The sequence below is a fragment of the Hydra viridissima genome, unplaced genomic scaffold (genome assembly GCF_058129835.1).
Source record: "Hydra viridissima isolate aposymbiotic clone 2 unplaced genomic scaffold, HvirCarnegie_v1 scaffold_6, whole genome shotgun sequence".
Classification (NCBI taxonomy): Eukaryota; Metazoa; Cnidaria; class Hydrozoa; order Anthoathecata; family Hydridae; genus Hydra; species Hydra viridissima.
The window spans coordinates 7,105,214-7,127,939 of NW_028324305.1; the positions used below are offsets into that span (position 1 = coordinate 7,105,214).

General features: G+C 26.7%; 2 protein-coding genes across 10 annotated transcripts; both read right to left on the minus strand.

Annotated features, from left to right (window-relative positions):
* Positions 1-41: 41 nt before the first annotated feature.
* Positions 42-13,227, minus strand: LOC145190341 (uncharacterized). Of its 4 annotated transcripts, XM_090091566.1 has the most exons (22): positions 13,022-13,182; positions 12,705-12,831; positions 12,282-12,545; positions 11,596-11,716; positions 11,288-11,381; positions 10,584-10,692; positions 10,222-10,302; positions 8,665-8,806; positions 8,297-8,391; positions 7,887-8,117; positions 7,118-7,429; positions 6,493-6,972; positions 6,236-6,325; positions 5,393-5,980; positions 3,844-4,159; positions 3,164-3,380; positions 3,038-3,081; positions 2,573-2,678; positions 1,538-2,454; positions 977-1,109; positions 509-551; positions 42-382 (listed from the first exon to the last, which is right to left on the minus strand). In XM_090091566.1, the coding sequence occupies exons 1-22, from the start codon at positions 13,055-13,057 to the stop codon at positions 282-284; spliced, it is 4,647 nt and encodes a 1,548-aa protein (XP_089947692.1). In that variant the 5' UTR covers positions 13,058-13,182; the 3' UTR covers positions 42-281. The 4 variants fall into 4 exon arrangements, 3 of the variants coding, with proteins under 3 accessions (XP_089947692.1, XP_089947693.1, XP_089947694.1); XM_090091567.1 differs by lacking the exon at positions 11,288-11,381 and having other exon boundaries at positions 13,022-13,227; XM_090091568.1 differs by lacking the exon at positions 11,288-11,381 and having other exon boundaries at positions 10,480-10,692; positions 13,022-13,147.
* A 961-nt stretch (positions 13,228-14,188) lies between these two features.
* Positions 14,189-20,252, minus strand: LOC145190428 (SH3 domain-binding protein 5-like). 6 transcript variants are annotated; one of them, XM_090091579.1, is made up of 9 exons: positions 20,015-20,248; positions 19,309-19,419; positions 19,145-19,207; positions 18,348-18,422; positions 17,762-17,890; positions 17,335-17,499; positions 15,426-15,556; positions 15,260-15,302; positions 14,190-15,124 (listed from the first exon to the last, which is right to left on the minus strand). In XM_090091579.1, exons 5-9 carry the CDS (start codon positions 17,861-17,863, stop codon positions 14,420-14,422), a joined length of 1,146 nt encoding a protein of 381 aa, XP_089947705.1. In that variant the 5' UTR covers positions 17,864-17,890; positions 18,348-18,422; positions 19,145-19,207; positions 19,309-19,419; positions 20,015-20,248; the 3' UTR covers positions 14,190-14,419. The 6 variants fall into 6 exon arrangements, with proteins under 6 accessions (XP_089947703.1, XP_089947702.1, XP_089947705.1 ...); XM_090091580.1 differs by lacking the exon at positions 18,348-18,422 and having other exon boundaries at positions 14,795-14,985; positions 15,069-15,124; positions 20,015-20,243; XM_090091575.1 differs by lacking the exon at positions 18,348-18,422 and having other exon boundaries at positions 19,988-20,249.
* Positions 20,253-22,726: the final 2,474 nt, after the last annotated feature.

A 22,726-nucleotide genomic window follows, 5' to 3' on the forward strand; every position in this document is an offset into this window, starting at 1 on the left:
TTTCCAACAAATATTTTTTTAAACTAAAACATCAAAAAACATTTAACACAATATTTGTTTCAGTAACATTACATCATGTTTAAACATTTTTAAACATTACATCATGTTTTTTTTGAATCGCCTTTTTTTTTTCTTTCTTAAAAAAGTGAAAAAAAATTAAAACAAATCCTTCTCTTAAACATAGCCAGAATTATTGTCTGAACATCTTTACAAGTTGAGAGAATCATAGCTTATATAGTAAGAATTTATCTGAACATCTTTAAAAGTTGAGAGAATCATGCTTATAGAAATTTAAGTCTAGTTTGACCATTTTTTGCACCAGGAACTCTTTCATATGATAACTTGCATTTCTTCTTTTTAACCTGAGAACTTGGAAATTCTTCTAAACAAAAAAAAGAAAGAACCTTAAAGAAATTTCTTTTAAGAAAAATATTGAATAATAAAGAAATATTTTCTTACAAGAAAGATTTATAAAATACAGACAGATTAAATCAACAAACAATTTTACCGTTGTGAAGAAAGTGAAAATTGGATGAATTTTCTTTTGACACCTAAGTATTGAATCAAAACAAATAAAATGTGAAAAACTTACTTTTGATAGACATTCTTGTTTTTATACTGAATATTTCAACACTGGAATAATAAAAAGTTTGAAAGCATGTTTGAAAGCATATTTTAAAGCTGTAGAATGTAAAATTAATTTTTTTTGTAATGATTTATGACACATAAATTTAAAAATATATTTTATGTGTCTTACTAAAGTAATTATGATTGATAATATTTTCTATACAAGTTTTATGTACATTACATATTTTATTTAAATCATAATGTTACAAACAAATACAACAAAAATATTCACATCATCTATTCACCAAATTCCTTTGATTTAAAATCAAGTAAAACTAATGTAAAAATGTATTGGATTGAACTTTTAAATGTTGTACTGTTACTATACTCTGAGTGTAACTCTGATTACCTTTTTAAATGACTGAAATTCAGTTTGTTTGTTTTTTAAAAGCTCTTTTGAAGTAGGAGGTAGATGTAAAGATATTTCCTGTGGGTCATTGTTGTTTTTCTTATCTTGAACTTGGATTGCCTTTACTGCTTGTCTAGAAATTAAGAAAATTGAAAAAGAAAGATAAAATATCAAAGATAAGGCTTAAAGAGTTAAAGGAAAGAGTTACAAAAAAAAAAAAAAAATAACAATAATAAAATGATGAACAAAATAAGATGAAAAAAAGAAGCTATTAAAATTTATAACTAGTTTTAACGAAATAAAAACTTAAAGTTAAATAATATGCTCTAAAATATTAGACCAAAACAAAAAGAAACTTTAAGAGACAGAATGGGTAGATATAACTCACAGAGATGAAAAATGTTACAACTGAGACAGAATATATAGAAATTAGAAAAAAAAGGATATTACATGATCATGTTTATCCTAAAGAAACTTTATATTTATTCATGCAACATAAATTCACTAAAATCACTGCACATAACCACTAGAGTCACTAAAATTTAAATGTTTATTTAATACCTGGGGAGTTTACTAATATTGCTTGGCTGACTCCATAATGGTTTATTGAACTTGATATTACAGTTTTTAACTAAAAAACTATCTTTTGTATTTCTATTAAAACTCCCACCTTGATAGCAATATGATTGATATTTATTTGAAGTTGAATTAATAAAGGGAAAATTTGGTGAGTGTATTTGTATGTCCTCATTTAAATAGTTACTGTCAGAATTTGAACATAAATCAATAGATTGGTTGAAAAGCTTTGAACTGTGTTTCATAGTGCTGTTTGAAAAATATTCTTCCTGATCAGTGTTGAAATTCTCATGCATTTTTTGATTACTATCAAACTCTTTCTCTGTAAAACATTTTAATGGAAATGTTTGTAATTTATCAACATCAATCTGACCAGCAGTCCACTTTTGTGTGTTAGAACAAAACCTTTTAGAGTCATTTAAATGACTATCATCAAAGTTGGGAAAACTTGTTTTTGTGGCTGATTCATGTATTTTCTTTGAAGTTTGGTTGGTTCTAAATGTGATTGGAGTTGTTGCATTTGAATGATAATCAGAATTAAGATTTAAAAGACAACATGGTTCAAGAATCTTTTCTGAAAAATTTGTTTTTAACTTCACATTTTTATGCTGTGGCATTATAGGTAAAGCTTGATCATAATTTCTGCTCATTTTATTTTTTATTGGAGTATCATTTAGTAAAGAATAACCAGGATTTGAACTGCTACCTGGTAAGTAGTATTTAGACCTTAGATCATTTATTGGAACATTATCTAACAGGTTATTAGATATTGTATTAATTATTGGACCATTATCTATTGGATAATCAAGTGTTATGTCATGTTTTTGAATACCATCCAACTTGTAATCAGATCTTGTTTGATGATTGAATGTCTCAGCATTGTGACTTGCATTGTAAAATGCCTGACAACAGAAATTAAAAATAAAATGTTATAAAATATATTTAGCATAGTTTAAATATAAACATTAAAATAAAAAAAATAATAGACTTCAAACTATAACTAAGCTAGTAAAAGTTCACCACTATTATATGTTGTGGAATCCACTTTAGCAACTCTTTTAAGTCAAGAAGAGAATATTGAAGTAAAGTTGAAAGCGAATCAACAACTTTTAGTATTAGTTGTGCACTAAACAAGAGAGTAGCAAAAAGTGGATTTGAATGTCTAGTAAATGTTGATACAATAGAATGTAAAAAAAGGGGGGTTTTGCTATTTTTTATGGAGAGCACAAAATATGAAATTAAAGAATACATATCTCTAATTTTTATGGAGAGCACAAAATATGAAATTAAAGAATACATATCACTAATTTTTATGGAGAGCACAAAATATGAAATTAAAGAATACATATCTCTAATTTTTGAATATTTAGTTTCTTTTCAGTATTTACTTTAAACACTCATTGCAAGTATGAAAATAATTTAAAAAAAAAAAACCCTTAAATTTTCAATAAGAATTTTATACTTTACTCAGACAACAATTTTTACCAAAATGAATTTATGAATGGATAAGAAAGTAAGAATTCTTCTTCCTAAAACATAAGAAAAAGTATTTTTAAAAAACCCCTCTTTTTAAAATTTTTTTAAATCTAATAACATCTAAAATTTATAAACCTTAGAAAAATCTTCTTTTATCCATTGCCTTGATATCCATTGGTCATTATCCCAAACTGTAGATGCTTGTTTTGCGCTATCACATAAAAGACGTATAAGTGAGGCTAATTGCTGGACAGAAAATACATGATGAAGCTTTACTGAAACCTTGAACATCTGTGTAATTCTTGTAATTATCGAGATAGTCTGTGAGAAAATGATGGTAGAACCCAATCCACTGTAATAAAAGTTTTAGAAGAATTTCCATCAAAAAAGTTATTAAAACAAAAACAAATTGAACTTTATAATTTTTTGTTAGAAGTTTTATTTGCTCAATTTTCTTCTGCCTATAGGAAAACCCCGGGTTACACAAACATAGTAAGTTTAAAAAGTTCCTTTGATTTATGTGACTCACTTTAAAATGTTTTTAGATTTTAGATGTTTTCTACTTGATCTGCAGAATTCTGCAAGCAGGTTGACTTAGAAGAACAAGTCTAGGTTTCCCCTTTTTTTAAAAAAAACAAGTCTAGGTTTCCCCAAAAGTTTTAGCACATTGAATTTTTTACAGCAAAAATAAAGATATTTTTGTTTTTAACATGATTAGCTTTAACATTTATTTGTTTTAACACTAATTTGACTTGCTTAAGTAAAATTATGCAAGAAAACTATTTCTAGTTAAATTGACTTGTTAAAATACTTACTTTGAATAGTTAGTTAGAATAATATGAGAAGATGAACACTTTAGTACTAATGATAGCACTTTCACTTCAAGTTCCATAACACATACTGAATTATTAGCATCCAAAATAAGAACCCCAGTTCGTTCATCTAATAAAATGTCAGGATGAAAGTAAAAATCTGTGAAATTCTTTAGTTTGGCATAGTCTTTTGTGACAACAATAACATTTTCCTTGCTCTCTAATGTTATGAGAAGATCTTTGTCTTTCACTGCATCTTTACAACACAGCACATAGTGTTGTGTATATATTGAGATTGGATTTGTAGGAACAGGAACGTCTACAAATTATATGGACAATATTTAAAAGATATTTCAGATATTTTAAAACACTGATTCTTTAAATAACTAAACAAAAATTAGCAAGCTTTCAAAATAAAAAAAATTACAGAAATAAAGATATATTAACACATAAAAGATCCTTTGTCATTAGTAACCATTTTTAAAAAAATGAGTAAATTTTAAAAATTAAACTCATTGAAGGCTATTTTCTCATACTTTAAATATCTTAAATTTATATTTATTATGCACTCATTTCTTATTATAACTATTATACTTAAATTATATTTAATAAATTATATCACTTCTCATTACTTCTTTCAATATATATTTAACAAACTTATTGCTCATTTTTATTGTAATTTTAAATTTATCTTTAATAAAAACTCTTTTCTTCTTATTATTATTAGTACATTTAATATATAATTAATAAACACTCATTTCTCATTATTATCTTTAGCTTATATTTCTGATACACGAGAGTGTTGACTTGTAATTTTTATGACACTTTTTATTGTTGGATGGGTATTTACAATGAGAATGATTTTAGAGGAAAAAGACATCAAAAAGTTGGTAGTTTTAAGAAAGCTTTTACTTGCTTAAGATGCAGATTTGAAGATGCAGATTTGGCTAAAGAATCATCACTTATAAATAACATCCAGTACAGAAATATGTGCTGAAAGAGCAGTAAAAAGTTCTCAAGATTTGTCTAGATGTATATACATATCTAGATGTATATATTCAAATTTCTCAAACTTTATATGTATAAACATTGAGAAATTTGAATTCAACTTTACTTTGTCTAACACTAAAATGTAAATAAACTGCAAATAAATTTAGAACTCCAAATACAAATACTTGGATTGTTTTTGTGAATTTTTTATATTTTGTTTTGATGGGTGACTATTTTGAAATATTAAAGCAGATGAGCTTTTAAGTAATTATTAAGTTTCATTAGAAAATAATATGGGACATAGGTTACAAAAATGTCCATACCATACTAAATTTCTTATTGTCATTTTAAATTTATATTTAACAAACACTCAATTTTCATTGTCATTTTTAACAAATTCAATATAAATGTAACTTTCAAATTTGTACTTGCCATTTCAAAAGCAATAGAATTATTTTAAACTAACTATGAATTTAAAAAAAGACCCAATTATTATAAAAATAAAAAGTAAAAAGTAACTTAAAAAAAGCGAACAGAATGATTATTAAACAGATTATCAAACCTAATTTATTGACAACACTTTTATCTTTACTTTTGTTGACATGAATTGCATCATTGCTAAAAGGAAATATTTCAGCATTCACAACATTTTCTTGTGAAGAACTAACTAAGACATTCAATGAAACAAATTGTCGAAGTTCTGGATTACTTTCAATGATTATTTCATGCCAATGAGATTCTAATCGATGCTCAAATTGTATGACATACTGGAAATATTCCCAAGGACATGACAGCATTTCCTCATTCTCAGCAGCTAAAATAATATTTGCATCTGTGAATCTACTCATGTATTCTACCTCACATACATTTTTTTGTGGGTAAAAGTCAACACTTAGAGATTTGTCAGTATCAAGGAAAGCCTTCAGTCTATGAGAAAGGTTACCATAACAACGATGAACAAGAATAAGAATTTTGCTACGGAAATCACACTTCAACCAATTGATAACAAGTTTATAAATAGCAATAAACTTAGGATGGAAAATATTAGCTTCTTCATATTGGCAGTGAAATTTAGCCAGCTTTTGCTGTATTGGTACTAAAATGTTCCCTAGGATGGTTTTCTTTTCCACTCCAAAACCTTTCAGAACACCTAAAAGTGATAATAGAAAAAAGTTTTTGTATTAATCTAAAATATACCATAAACTTGTAAAAAAGAACAAAAATGATCTGCCTAATTTTTAAAAAATTTCCTGAGCAGTCTAGAATAGAAAGCAAAAATGAAACATGTGCAGACTTTTCCACAATTGTAGTCCTCAAACTTAATTTGATAGAAAACTAAAATTGACTGAAACAATAACAATGCATATACATTTAAAGCTTAGTTAATTTATATTTAAAAACCTACTACAGGCAACTTCAATACTGCAATTAGCAACCAGATTTGCAGCTTGAACTAATCCATGCAAAATACAAATGCTACAAAAGATATCTGCATCTAAATGTACAAACTTAAACTACAGTACAACTCTTTTTTTCAAGAAGACATAATACCATTACGACAATTTTTAAAAAATCAACTAAGTAACTACTCTTGCATACTATTGTCATTTGCATACTATTAAAATGAATATTGATGATCTACATTATAATTGAATTATTAACCTTTTTCAACATTTTGTTCTTCCTGTTTTAAAAGAAACCGAGAAAAGTCAGGTGTAATATTGAAAAAGTAAATGGATTTGTCAATAAGATGAAAGTTCTTTAAAACTTGTAAAACTGACCATGAGTCATGCTCTAAAGCATTTAGAATTAAAATATATTCTGCTGACAAGTGAACATCTAAAACTCTTGTTTTGCATTTAGACTCAATCATAGTAGTTTGTTCACAAAATGAATCTTTTAGACAAAAATCACTTGAACCACTTTTGTTTTTTATCTGGTGTTTTACAAAATAAGCTTTCTCCAAGTCAACTGATTTAGAAATATTGAAGGAGGAGTTTTTAGTTTGCTCAAAATTATGATTTTTTTTCATTTCTTGGTAATTGGTTGAATTGTGAGATGATTTATTTGTTTGCAACAAATCATTTTTTTCATTTCCCCTGCACATAGGTTGAACTTTTGCTGCACTAACTGTAGTAATAACTAAAAAAAATTCAAATAGGTTAATATTATATATCCATAAAAATACCATATAAAAACAATCAAATAGTAAAACAATCAGTGAGAAATATGAATGGAGAGATTAAAGTTTCCTATTCTTTTTTTAAAAAAAAGCAAAAAAGTTTACCCGGTTTTACAAATGCTTTTACTTTCTTAGTTGAAGGTAAAGGGTCAAAACGCCCTGTTCGTAACATCATAAATGAATCTAAAGGGGACTGGTAGACCTTAGGAGTACTGCACATCATTTTAACAGAATCTTTTGAGAAAGTTGTTTCTATTTGCTTTTTTAGATGGTTCAAATCAATGGGTGCTTTATCTTTATTTGAAATAAATGGCTGGTTATTAGTGGATTTTGCATCTTCATTTTTGTACGATGTTAAATATTGTAAGGATGGAAATATTTTTCCTTTAAATTTCCAGTTCATCACTTTGTCATCACCTAAAGAACAGCTTTAACATTGTACTTCACCATTGCTAAAAAAAGCAATGCTTTTAAAAAGTAAGAAAACTCTATTACTAAAAGGATTTACTCAGAAACTTTTTGATTTCTTCTAACAAGATTTGAGTTTTATCTGATTTATAAAAGAGATTTATAAAGGAGTCAACTTTTAGATGAGCTAATCATTTTCAAAAAAAAAAAAGCCCAAATCCTAAGGAACTTTATGTTTAAATTCCTTGATTTTTTATAAAAACTGTACAGGTTTCTCAACTATAGTAGACTGTTTATTTGAAGATCACTTTTGAAAGAAAAATTTTGAAAATTATTAAATTTGTTTTACTCATTAGTTTTTAATACAAAGTCTTTATTTTAAAAAATACCAGGATATTTATAAAGGATTAACTAAACCACTTTTTTAAAAGATATTCATAAAAGATCTTAAAATAGGTAAACATACCTTCTTTAGAAAAAATGTCTTTGTTAAAAGTGAAATGGAAAGAAAAGGATGCATCTTCCCTGTGTGCAACAGTGATAACTGATTCCTCTGCTAGTTTCATCTCTTTATTAAAAGAAGACATTGGATCCCAATCAAGAGTAAACTCATTCTCACTTAAGTTTAGGTACCTTTCTTTAAGTATGTTTGGAAACAATGGAAAGTTGTCACAAATTACAACAGGCTCATCAATTACTAAAACACAATGATTTATCATTTCATTTATCAATACTAATTTAAGATTTTAGTAGAAAGTACTTTTTACTATAAAATAATTGGATTTTAATAGGTTACATTATTTATACATTTATACTGAGGGAAATTAAGAATTTAGGTAAGGAAATATTATCTTTTTAAAAAATAGACAAATATACCAGGAAGTAATAGTAATAATATTTCATCATATCTTTTATCAGCCTCCCTTAAACTCTGCTCAACTTTCATTCTTAAGCTGGGTGTTAGAATGGTTCTAAAACATTTTTAAGCAAAATCTTTGTTTAACAATAAATTCTTTAAAATTAACTTCCTCTGCAATTTTGAATCAGCAGATAAACTATGTTTGCATACTTTGATTACTAGAATAAAATCATTATGCACAAAAATTGATTAATACTAAACTCACACTTTTTCTGAAAAAATTAAAAATAAAAAAATATTTCTAAAAAAGAGAGTTACACTTACAATTTTAAATTATGATGGACATAAAATTTATTCAATATTGATAAAAAAAAAAGAAACATACAAATTATCGTTAGTCAATTCTTCTAATTGTAGACACATGTCAGGAAGTTCCAGAAAACTACAGAACATGCTGTCGACATCTGAAATGGGAGATTCCAGCCTTTTGTTGTTTGGAGTATCAACTTCCATTGGTTCCACATTATCTATTTATATACAAAAAAACTCAAACATCAAAATAATTTAAACATTTGAAAAATTTTAAATACAATGAATTTGATTTTTCCTTTTTTTATTGGTGTAAGGATACACATTAGGGTGTCCCAAAAAATCATCAAATCAAGGTTCTATTTTCCAACCATTTTCTACTTGATCTCATTTCTTAAATAAATCATTTTGTGTACTGTAACTCTGAGTAGCGTAAAATTTAATGTTTTAGCATTTTTGTTTTTTTGGTGACAGATTTGTATAAATTTATCAGCTTTTATTATCTATTTATCAACTTATTATTATATATTTATTAAGTTATAAAATTGATTCAATGTATTCATTTGTAGTAGATTGATTTTTAAGAAAGAAAAAAACTTGAAACCATATAACATGTATATTACATAAAGGATACCCTTTTTAAAATTCTTCAGGTACAGGAAATTCTAAAAGCATATGAATTATTTTCAGTACTTTGGTTGGTTCCATAGTCTAGTAGAAGACTCTTTGTTCTGTACTGAGGCTGTTACAAATAACTTTTTTGTGTCAGTTGATAACAGAAAAAAATATTAAAAAACAATCTCACAATTATTCTCAAAACTTTCATAAAAGATTTAAATTCTACATTTTGAGTAATAAGATTTTTATGTTAAGTAAACAAATCAAAAATGAAAAAATCTATTGAAAATTCAAGTTCTGATTTTTTGTACACATTGTTTTGTGTAAATTGCATAAAAAACAGAAATGTAAGCAATATAGATGATATAAGCCTCAAAAATCATTTGGTAAAAAGTCAGCAAAGCATCATTAAATAACTGAAGTAACTGAAGCAAATGAATTTTTAATTGGTTTAGTTATGATTATAGTTAAAAACATCAAATAAAGAATGAAACAAAATACAACTAAAATAAACTTCTTATCAGAAAGGTTTTTATTTTTTACATTTAGTATAAGTTCAAAATCAATTCATTAACTTATTACACTTAGACTGGTATTGATAAAAATACATTAAAAGATATATGAAGAAACAAAAGAATACATTTTATACTATCAAATAATTAGAAGAACTTCTATATCAAAGATATTGACATAATTACATATAATTCAGTATCAAGAACCAAACGGTAGGCTTTGCTCAAAATGTTATGTAATGAATTTACTGGAATTATTCACGTGTGTGGAAATTTCAAGTTGTGAAGAAGTCTCAACACTAGTACCCAGTAAAGACAATAACATTAAGGTATTTTTTCATCAGGTATCAAATTATAAGATTTGAAAGGTAAAGTTTTTTTTTCTTTTCAGGTAGGGGGGGGGGAGGGAGAGCAACACCCTAAAAAACATTAAAATCATTTTTTTTATAAAATGTACTTTTTTATAAAAATGATCTATTTAAAAAAAAAATAAGAAATTATACCTGAAACAAGTTGATTTTCACCAATAAAAAATTCAACTGGGTATGTGGATGAACCACATGTAAACCATTTTAAGTTAAGTTCTAAAACATAAATAATTAACTAGCATTATTTAAAACATCCATAACGTTTTTGTTATTGAATAAAAATTTCTAAAAAATGCTAATTAAACACTATTTTAATATTGAGTTCAAGCAACATTTTAAAAAATGTTTAATAAGAAGAAATCTTAGCATCTAAAACAATTAAAAAATTCTTACTTCCATGGAAGAAATATAGAGCAATTAAAAAAGATGATGGAAAGAGGTTTTCACTTAAACCAAGTATTTGAAATATAATTTATATCATCTGAAACTTTTAATACCGGAAACTGTTTCTGTAATTTTAGGAAACTGGTTTAAGGTACTTTTTACATCCATTAAAGAATTTTCATTCGTGTTTCCATTAATGCAATTTTCAATAAACAACTCATTCTAAAAATTCAAAAGTACAAACTAACACTTTTTTACTTTAATAACATGTCACTATAAAACTTAAAGTAATTAATTAAAAATTAAATAAAATTAATTAAAATGCAGCAACTAAATAAAGTTTCATTGTAGCAATCACTACACAGAATGTCATTGGAACAACCACTACACAGCATGTCATTCAAACAATCACTAGATAACATTCAATTGTAATAATCACTATGAAATACCATTGCTATACTGAAACAAAATCTAAATCTAACTGTGGCTAAGTTAGTTTGTTTTAGACCTTAAAAGTGTTAATGTGTTAAGACCCTGAGTGCTGAATGAGTGTACTATGTCTTGAAGGTGTTAATCTGTATGTCTGAAATTTTATTCTACATTATTCTAACAATTTTTGATTAGACAACTCTAACCTATTTTTTATGTCTGTAATATGTCTTAAATGTTAGAGTGTGTAGTTATGTTGTTTTTTTTAAATCTTATCTACAAAAAAGACATTCAAAACTGCTAATAAAATCTTCACAGTAACAAAGCTACATTCCACAATACTAACTTGACAATACCTCTAAAACTAGTAAAGTGGAATGAATTGTACCTCTGATTGAACCTCTTTTTCAAACTCCAAGACTTCTGAAATCCTATCAAGCTTTTCTGGCTTGGGAACAAATTCTAATACTAACTTAGATAATCTAGAAATAAATACTGAAAGCTATTCTTTTAGAAATAAAAAAAATTACTAATAACTGTTATTAATATTTGTTGATGAGATTGATCTGAGTGTTTAAGGAAATAGAAAAAAATCTTAAAATCCTGAACCCTAAAGAAATTAAATTTTCTTCTCCTGTGATGCATGTTTCCTTCCAAAAAATATATTGAACTTTTAAAACATATTCCAACACATACCCAATAAAATATTGCATAGCAAATGGATCAGATACTTTAACAGGTCGCAGACATGTTACCAGAGATGACAGAGATGATGATGGAATTTCAAAATCATCTTCAATCTCTTCAAGAAGGAGTTCTAAATTTAAAAATCCAAATAAAATGCAAGAAGTATTAATTTTTAACAACCAACAATTTTAAAATGCCATGATCAGGGGAAATAGGATGTTTGATCAGGGGAAATAGGATGTTTGATCAGGGAAAATAGGCATGTTTGATCAGGGAAAATAGGCATGTTTGATCAGGGAAAATAGGCATGTTTGATCAGGGAAAATAGGCATGTTTGATCAGGGAAAATAGGGATTCACAAAATTTACAAAAGACGTAAATTTATTAAATTTTCATGTGACAAATCTAAGACAAATTACCTAGATATACTTGTTTTATCTTGTTTTTTTTTGGTCAGCCTATCATCTAGATATTCTCATGAGATTGTATTTAACAGATTTTGTTGACATGAGTTTCATTACAATCAAGCTTAGTCATAAGTTTGTGGGACATCTTTTGCTGTCAACAACATTATTTTTCCTATGGTTTGACTTAATTTTTCCCCAAATCATTTACTATCTAATAACATGGTTAAATGAATTTATTTTGAGAAACTAAAAAAAAGTCTATGAAGACTTTTTTCTTTAAAACATTACTTGATATTTCCGGTAATTCTCTTGAACATAGAGATGGTACAAAAACACATTTAACAATTTCATTTTTGGTACTGCTACTGCCTTCACTGAGAGAACTTCCAAAACTACTGCTAATTCCACAATCCAAATCTGAATCAATCTGAATAATATTTTCATGAACTTTTTCAAAATGTTCAACATAATTTTCTACACAAAATTCTATGCACTGTTTGTTGTTAGCGCCATTTAACTTCTTTTTTAACTCATCTTGATCTATAGCAAAATCTACAAGAAACAAAAAAATCTGAAAAACATCAAGAAACAGACAAAAATTAAAGGTGGATATTTGTTAATTGTTAACATTCTTGAAGGAACCTGAAAGAAATCTAAATGAAAGTTAATTTATAAAAAATAATTTAGGACATTTAGTTTAACTTTTTATACCTATTAATGGACTTTTTATATGATGACAAGCATCAAGATAAAAACAATTGTCAAAATAGTTCAAAGTGAGTTCTTTTGGAACGGTCATTAGCATACACCTCAAAACCTCAGCAGCTTGTTGCACATGCTGGAATGAAAAATATCTTAAGCTATAGTTTGATATTTATAAAGAAAAGATTGGAGAAAAAATATAACAACAAAGTGTTCAAACTTATTATAAGCAAAAAATAATATTCACTTTTTTTAGCCAGCATTGGCTTGTAAAAAAAGTTAAACTGCAAAGATTGTTTTTAAAAAGAAGAATGCATGTACACTACCTCATTTAAGTAATCCTTTGCAAGATATTTTGGCATGCTTTTAAAAAACTTTCTCCTTTTTCTATCCAAAGGTTTTAAAAACTATTTAACAGTGAAAGACTTTTATTTCAATATGAAACGCAGCTTTAGAAAATACAAACGTTTAAAACTGATTGAACAAAAGTTTATAAATGTGCAACTCTTCATCTCAAGGTTTATGATAAACTATGAGATAAAGAGAATACTATTAACTAAAATGCCACCAGAAAAAAATTAAGTTTTTAAAATCTCTCTAAAATTTTTATTACATTTTGCTTTTTTATCATTTGTTTTATATTTGTTACTTTGCTTTTTTTTATGCTTGTTATCTTTTTAAAACTCTTGAACATGATAAATAATTACGTTAAATTATGTTAATTGGTGATAAACAGGTTTATTGGCTATGATTACACTGAAATACTTGTTCCACAAATTCCAATTAACAGATCTTTAAACAACTTAATTCCAAAAATTAATAAAGTTTTCAATCTTGGAAAAAAAACTCAAAGATGAATTTGCCTATTTTAACTTCATGCATCCAAACTTAAAAACATTCTAACAAAATGTTTAAAATAAAACACAAAAATTTATGAAAATATTTTCTATTTTTCAAATAATAACACAAAAATAATGCACATAAAACGCACAAAGCATTTTATGAATAAGATAATATTATTATAATATAATGCTCAAGTAATTTTTCAAAAATAATCATCTAGAATTTGATAAACAGCAAAATAAATAAGTCTCTTTAAATCAAGAAATAATAAGGATGCAGGTTATATAAAACATTAAGGGTATTTCTAAAATGCAATCTTCAATTTAAAAAAAACTATTGCAATTAGAAAAAGTTAAAAGAAGAAAAAAAACATGAAAATTTCATGAAAAATTTTTCTTCTAAAATTTTTCTCCCAGTTTAAGGATAAGACTTTTACTTGCTGTGTAATCAAAAAAAATTCTAAATTAAAAACAAGATTTCATCTCAAAAACAATTTTTAACTTTAATCTTGAAAATGCTTTGAATCTTGCATATGTGAACTGTATATGAAAATATAAATTGTATTCTTCATTGTATTAATAGAAAAATGTGAGACTCAAATTCAGATTAACTGAAACCATTTATATATCAAGTCATAAAAAAAGCCTTTTTTTTTTAGAAATCCATTTAAAAATGTTTGCAAAGTCGGAATATAATCTGAAAACTGAAATAAGCAAAAATAAATAAATAATAAATCTAATTTTATACAAGTTTAATATATATGATGGTGTGACAATAATAAAACTCTTTAATTTCTAAAATAAACTTTAAAAATATGTTTTAAAATTTGGATAGGTGCCAAAAATAAAAATAACTATTCGATATACTTTAAAAAATAGTTTTCATAGCAAAGATGATTGTGATTTATAATGGAGCTTCTTTATACCATTCACGATAGAAAAAGAATCTATTATCTCCCCAGAAAATGTGTGACGCCGTGAAACAGTTTCATGCTCAGAGTAACCAATAGAACTTTTTGAATGGTCTGAAATATTATGAGATTCTTGCAATGAACTGTCTACATATTCATTATGTGGAGGAGCAAATGGAATGCTATGAGAAGTAATTACATCATAAGATTTATCAAAACAATTCTCGCTTATAGTTTTGTTAACATCGATTCGAAGCTCTATTTGAGATAGACGATTTTTAGATTTTTGTTCAGCTGAGGTTTCCAACAAAGACTTGACTTGCATCCTAACTTTTAACAATTCATTGGGGCTGTTAATAAGAGAAGCATCATCAATTGATTTGTCATTATTTACAGAAAAGTCACAGCTGCCATTACAAACTGAACTAGTTTCAGAACTGGATTTCCCCCCATATTCAGGTTTAACACTTTCATTAACAAGATCAGTAGAATTTTTCTCAACTTTTGATTCAGATCCAACACCTTCTCCACGTGTTTCTGAAAAATTTTTTTGTCTCATTTCTCGAGAATGATGAATATTATCACTAATAAGTTCAAGATTGTGAAGAATTTTTGCATACTCATTTTTGGAGTGCTGAATACCCTCTTTTACTTTTTCAAGACGAGATTTCTGAAGCTAAATTAATTGAGTAAATAGAATAATATCTATTTTAATTTTTTTCTTAAAACTGATTTCCAAAATACCAAATGATTCATAATTTTTCATAAATGATTCAAAATCAAAGATAACTAACTTAAACTACAAACATACCTCTAACTGTTGATTAAAATTTCTTTTTAATTCAAAATAAGGTCTAAATCATAAATAAAATCAAAAATCATAAATAAAATTTTGAAAATAATTACTCAATAATTATTGTTTTACAATATTTTTTTTTTGTTATTAAAGAAAAAAAAAAAAAATTAAAAAAACCAACCCAGATTTAACAATGTGCTTCTTTAAAGAAGAATAAAGATCAAGAGCCACCTTGTTCTTTTTCTCAAACTCAACACTTGCATTGCGATGGATCTCCCAAGCTTTTTGAGCTTGAGTAGCAGCCTCCATTACCTAAAATGTCAGCAAACATTTTACAGAACTCATTTGTTAAATAAAAAAATATGAATTAAACAGTTTACATGAACTACAAAAATTACCTCATTAACACTGAAAGAAGCTTTATAAAAGATATTTTAAAAACTTTTAAAGTATCTTTTTTTAGTTTTGAGTCTTTACAATTAACACAAAAAATGGGGTGGGGGGGGGGGGGGAATTTTAATATACCTGTTACATTCTAAAAATGGTTGTTTTATATAAATGAAAACTTCAATGTATGTGAAAAAAATTGACCATTTGAAATCACCTTTTAAACTAACATAATGGGAAATATTTCTGAATTAAGCCCTAACAAAAATATAACAAAATGGAAAAAATATATTTCTGAATTTCTAATACTTAGGTCATTAGAGAAGTTCATAGAACTTCATCTATAAGGATACAATGAGACAGGAAATAATTAAATATTTTTATATCATTTTAAAATGTGTTTAATTATGAACATTTTAAGTACTTGTTGAAATATTTTAGATGTTTATTTAAAAAGTTATTTGAATTTTATTATATACGTTTAAAAGAAAAAATTTAAAAATGGAAAAATTTGAATATTGAGCATATAATAAAACCTGTGCTCTACTTGGAGTTTCGGCACAAGCCATAACTGATGAATTGGTTTTAGTTCATGGTGACCAAGCTCCGAAATATAGTACAGTTGCCAAGTGGGCTACTTTATTTAAAGATGGTCGAGAGAGTCTCAAAGATGATCCTCGCTCAGGGCAGCCTCAAACTACCTATACAGCTTAGAATAATGAACGTATGCGAGCTATTATTGAAGAAAATCCGCATGCAACACATGATATAATTGAAGTGTTAACATAGATTTATCGTTTTACAATCAACAAAATCATTCACAACGCACTTAAAAAAAAAGAAAATTAACATCACTTTGGATACAAATCGAGTTAACCGATCAAAATCGCAAGAATAGAGTTGAGGCATGTAAGGAAAATTTAGCCCTTTTCAGAAACAGCCCATGGAGACTGTAATATTATTACAGGGGATGAGTCATGGTTTTATTTGAGACAAGTTGGGTACAAGTTGGCTAACGCTAGTTGGGTCGATGAAGGTGAAAGTCCAAGAACTATAGTAAGATGCCGCAGGTTCCAGCCAAAAAACATGTTCTACATCTTCTTCAAAACAACAAGTGTTGTTCATTTGGGTTATGCTGAAAAGAGAGACACCATTACTAGCAAATATTATATAAGAAATTGTTTGAAACCTTTTATATGCAAAATAAATAAGCAAAGACCTAAAACAGGCACTCGATATTTCAAATTTCTCTATGATAACGCTTGACCCCATGTGACTCAAACCGTCACAAATTGTCTAAACCAAGCTGGAATTACAATAATTCGCCACCCACCATACTCACCAGACTTAGCTCAATCTGATTATTGGCTATTCAACTTGATAAAAAAAATCTTGATGACGATACTTATGTCGAAAGTCAAAAAACTAGCATAACAAAGCTACTTCAAAGTATACCCAAAGAAGAGTATAAAAAAACGTTTGACAAATGGCTTGAAAGGATGCAACTTTGTATAGATAATGATGGACATTATTTTGAACATTTAATAAAATAAAATTTTAAAAAATTCTTCTTTTTTTTTCTTTATAGGGGAGTTCTACAAACTTTCCTAATGACCTAAGTACAATGCATATTGATTTTAATGATTTTTTTAACGAAATCATGTCAAAAAAAATTTAACTTTTTAAATGTAGAAAATTCTCACCTCCACTGTTGCTTGATTGAGCATTTCTTGAAGAGCAGGATCTAATTTTCGATCTGTGGAAGAAAATACAATTTTTTCTGTGTCTGAAACAAGTTTCTTGGCATTAAAATGGCGTGTCTGTGCTTGCTCAAATTTTAAAGCAGCTTCATGAAGTTCACTATGACTCTTGGTTAAAAATCAAAACTAGAAATGTTAACATTTTTTCTAGTAAAATTTAAAATCTAATTTTATTTGCAAAAGTTATTTCTTTAAAATTTTATAAACAGTTAAACCTAGCTAATAATACAATCTATTTAGATAATACTATTTTTTTAAGTTTAACTGTTGATGTTAAACTTTTATTTAGGTTTATTATTCATTTTTTAAAATATAAAAACTCCAAAATTCAGAAAAATTTTGAACTCTCTAGAGCTTTCACATTACTTACAAATTGTGCACATTTTAATGCTTCATAGTAGGGTCTTGACTTGTCAACAGACTTTCCAAGTTTCTGGTGCATAGCTTTTAATTGAGAAGAAGCATCTTGCATTGTTTGTTGAAATAGTGCTTGAGCTTCCTGAGAGAAATTAAAGCAAAATATACCAGATTTTTCACAGAAAAATGTAAAACCTGTAATTAGGTAGTATTGGTAGAAAATGAAAGACATGTGCTGCTGATTAAATTATATCTAAATTATAAGCAGCCAAATATATCTCTTTTTCTTTTATTGACATTTATTATACCATCAAATGACAACACTTCACATTAAAGGTTAGGAAAAGCCCAACGCTCTATTGTAATAGTTGATAGTCCTTTAATTGACTATTTACAATAAAATTTTGGCCTTTCCCATATTTTTTTTTCCCAATACTTCTGTTCTGCTAAGCTTAAACATTTCCTCTTTCATATACAAGTTTTGTGCTATTTACTCAAGCTATATCAATGGCATTCAATGAATAATTATTAGTGTAGCCTTCAACCCATTTATTTACAAAGTTAACACAAAGATTGAGTACTCAAATTTAATAGCATACTTTCCAGCTTTCTTGTATTCTAACCAGTTTAGATGGCAGCTGCTTTTTAGTTGCTAAGAGTTCGTTTCAGAAGAGCTAAGAGTAAATTTTTAAGCATTGTAAATAATTATACTTGATTATGCAAAAGCAGCTTTTACATTTGCCTTTCATATTTGCAAAAAGCTAATTATTTTAAAAAGAGCTTCTTTAAACATCCATTTTTCTCTTTCAGTCAGATTTTGATTGATGACTGATGCATATTTTCAGCCCTGGATTAACCATATGCTTTAAGAAAAATCACAATTGTTGCATATACTTAACACTGTAAATAGGGAGAGAAATAAAAAAGTTAAAACTTTGACTTAATCACAAAGAATAGTTCAATATTTTAGAATGCTGTTTAAATATTGTGTGCATTTGTACTTGAGTACAGATGTACTCACGGAAATTGTGAATGAGCCCTAAAAGGTTTTCTTTAAACAATTTTAGCAATCTTCAGAGTCACACTTTAGAAGTAAGGAATTTTTAAATCTTATGGAGAATAGCATTAAGATCGATAGCATTAAGATTGATAGCATCAGGATACAACTAATAAGTTAAATTTTCAAATTAGTACAAAACTTAATATATTGATTATAATGATATTTTATTTATAAATTATTTAAAGCATTATTATTTAATTTTCTCAAATATAAATTTATTTATTTTTTTTAATTGCTGTTACTTTTTAAACTTTTTTAAATTTAAAGTAATGTAGAATACATATTCTTAGTTTAAAAGATAACGTTTACTACTACAAATTGAATAAACAAACTTACTCCAAATTCTGTTTCTACATGATTTATTCCATCAGTAGCAGCATTTAATTTTTCAAGTTCACACTGAAAAGAGTTCCCTTTTTGTTTATTGCAAAGTTTACAAAATAATATTTTTTTAAAAAAATATAGAATTATAATATACAAATACTTTTAAACTAATAAACCTTTATTCTTGGGTCAAGCTCTTCTTCTTCCTCTTCTTCTTTTTTTTCTTCATAATCAAAATTATAGTTTTCTTTTGTATTATTCTCCTTTGATGTCATCTCTGGCTAAAACTGATACAAAAGTTAGCTGATTTAATGTAGAAAGTTAAATTTTAATAAAATACCAACTAATAAATTTATCATATTAACAATTAGAATTCAAGTATGGTTACATATTAGCTAAATATACATTATCTAATTTATATAAGTTATTTTTTAATTTTTTAATGTTCAAACTTTAGATTAACACCAAAGTATTATTTTTCAGTTTTTTTTTTTCTTTTCTTTTCTTTTTTTTTTTAATACACTAAAAGAAAAAAATATATCTTAAAAATTAATGCTGCCAGATAATATTTTTTGGTCTTTTTGAAAATTACAAAACTTCAACATTTAAATGTTTTTAAATTGACTTTCTCTTTCTGTTATGCAATTATAAAATATCTAACTGATTTGAATTATACTTTTATTGACATTTGATTGTTTTATTTGCAATAAGATAGGATAAATACATGTAGATATTTATTTTAGTTGTAAGCTCAGTATTTTTTTTTTTTTTTTTTTTATTTGATTTTTTTCTTTGATAGATAACACTTCACTTTGTATTTCATTGATAAATAAAGCATACGAAAGAACTACATACATAGTTACACATTCCAATTAAGCGTACCGTTACAATAGTAATTGTACTTCCAATCCAAAACCAGTCCGAGCCATCAACTACTTTGGTATTGTATGCTAAATTAGTTAGGTATTGCAAGTATTGATCTCCACTTCAGACTACTTAAGATATTGTTTCAAAGCGAATTCGCCGGTCGAGCATGCATTTAAAAAGTTGCACCAAATTGAACAACGGTTGTCTCTTAAATTATAGTTATATCATAAATCTGTTATCTCAGGAAATAAGTATAACCTGAATAATATCTTGATTATAACCCTTGTTTGATAGCTTTATTGCTTTTTTTTTTTTTTTTTTACTTCTCATACTAAATAAATTCTATAAAACTAATTGTTTCTAGAGTGGAACAAGTTTATAACCTATAATCAAAACAAATAATCATCAAAATAAAAAACTAAGTTGGAACAATAAGTTGGAAAGTAGCATTTGTATAAAATTTTGCTGTGATAGTAGTATCTCTTTGGGATGCCTAGTTTTCTCTTTAAACATTTTACGCTCACTCTAATGAATTGTATCCCCCTCCGCCATCCCCTATATTTTATGGTGAGTTGAATTTATCTTCCTTTTTAGTATAATAATAAAAACGTTTGATAAGGACTAAAAATCTAAAGGAGTTTATCATTGGTACTTAGGTCATAAGTTATGCATAATGAGGCTCTCCTTAGCTAAAAAAAAAAGTTAACCCTTTGCTGTTTTCTCTTTAGTAAAGTGCATAAATGCTTTTCTAAAAAAGTTGATTTATTACCCAAGTTGAATAAGGGTTTCTTTGAATTAGCAATAATTTAAATGCATAGTTTACACATTCTTCGGTTTCATGGAACAAACACCATTATAAGCCAATTTGAAAACAGTTTTTTTTTTATGATAAAAGTTACAAAAGTGACGTAATAGAAGTAATACTTGATGTCATTAAATTTTCTCAAAATATGATGGCAATTGTGATGTGACGATTATGAAAGAAAGTTGTGAAGTAAATTACGTCAAAAAGCGTTTTTCAACTCATTTTAATAGCCTAAATTAAACTTATGACACATTTTTTTAACAAATAGCTTCAAACTCACAATGAAGTGGTGAAAAAAAAAATTTGCTAGTCTGTTTACATAAAAAAAATATTTTGTTCGTAGAAAGCGGCTGATCTTTTGTCAACTTTATTCGGACAAATCGTGGTGCTAACTGACATATCTATTAATTTAATCCGGAAATTTGCCGTTCCATAAAACGCGCAAAACCTCTAAAACTCGACCAATTTCCTTAACTGTTACCAAGCTATAAGGAGAAAATTAATTCTATTTTTTAGGAGACAAAGAATGTGGTTATTTTTCTTATTATTAAGATTACTTCTTATGCACTGAAAACATTTTGGAACACAGTTTTGGGAGGAAAAAGTTTGACGTCACGCTTGTTTTTTGTCCCACGTTGTTGAAATTTGAAACTTGTTTTGAGATATCTTGTTTTTTATTTTATTTTTACTTTTTCCTAGTAGTGCCTTCAATCTCTTACTCCTTTATTGCGTATCATCGTTAAATAGAAGTTTCTTAAAATTTGATGAAATGCAGAAGAAAAATAGAAACTAGTGTTATCTATATCAAGTGTTTCATTTCTTGAAATGAGAAAAGTCATCAGACATCTATTCCTATATTTGCATGTAGAACACAGCAGAAAAAGTTCCTTATGTTTGGCCAATCTTTTCTTCAGTACTATATTTTAATCCATTTTTTAAATTTAGGCTTAATCTGATTATAGGTAAAGTTTTTGGTTTTTAATTTGACAAATCGTCGGCTTAGGATAGCAGGGAAAACTTGAGACAAAGACGATCATTTAATTTTAGCAAGCTTGTCAGCCCTTTGATTGAAGTTGGCGAGTTTGTAGTTGTCATCATAGATAATACAATTTAAGACTTAGTTACCCCAGCTGTCTCAAGTATAACTAGTGGACGTTATAAATTAAAAAAATAATCTAAGATTTTCAAACGTTTAAAAAAGTAAAAAGTGAATCGCTAAAAAGTTAATTAAAAAGTTATTAAATATTTTTTAAATATCATCCCAGCAAGCACACAACGTTGAAACAACGTTGAAATAACGTTGATCAACGTCGATCAACGTTATTTCAACGTTGTTTCAACGTTGTGTGCTTGCTGGGATGTGTTTTGTATATAATCTGTCTGAGGTTTCTACAAAGTAGTTTGACCCTTTTTTTCTAATTTATTACAAGGAATGAGAAAAAACTTTATATTTTTTTTTAAATTCAAAACTCTCTTTGAAAAGAGAACTTTGATAAAATTTAGCAACTAACATAAAAGTTTGGTTTTTTGCTGATTGAAGAAATTTTCCACTGGTATTCGAAATAATTTACTCTTATCCTTCAAACTAATTTTGAATATCTATGATGTTCAAATATTTGAAGGCTTTTTTTTAAGCTTTAGTGATATCTATGATGTTCAAATATTTGAAGGCTTTTTTTTTAAGCTTTAGTGATATCGAGTATAACTATAAACCTACAACCGTGGTGTGACTTAACAAAGTCGTATGCTTTAAGAAAGTCCTAATTTAAGAAATGACAAATTTCGTATATATAAAATAAATATTTTGAGGAAAATAACTTAGTTATTTTAACTAGATGTTAAAATATTTGTTTTAAATATTTTAACTAGACTTTCTTAAAGCATAGGATTTTATTAGGTCACACCACTGTAGTAGGTTTACA

Excerpts from the sequence above, each read along its gene's own strand:
- LOC145190341 (XM_090091566.1), bottom strand. The coding sequence starts at position 13,057 with ATGCCAAAATATCTTGCAAAGGATTACTTAAATGAG. Across the intron at positions 6,326-6,492 it reads AGAACAAAATGTTGAAAAAG|ATGCAGATATCTTTTGTAGC; the intron begins GTTAATAATTCA and ends TTGTACATTTAG. Across the intron at positions 383-508 it reads TTTTCACTTTCTTCACAACG|AAGAATTTCCAAGTTCTCAG; the intron begins GTAAAATTGTTT and ends TTTTTTGTTTAG.
- LOC145190428 (XM_090091575.1), bottom strand. The coding sequence starts at position 19,407 with ATGACATCAAAGGAGAATAATACAAAAGAAAACTATAATTTTGATTAT. Across the intron at positions 19,208-19,308 it reads AGCTTGACCCAAGAATAAAG|TGTGAACTTGAAAAATTAAA; the intron begins GTTTATTAGTTT and ends AACTCTTTTCAG. Across the intron at positions 15,125-15,259 it reads ATTTTAATCAACAGTTAGAG|CTTCAGAAATCTCGTCTTGA; the intron begins GTATGTTTGTAG and ends CAATTAATTTAG.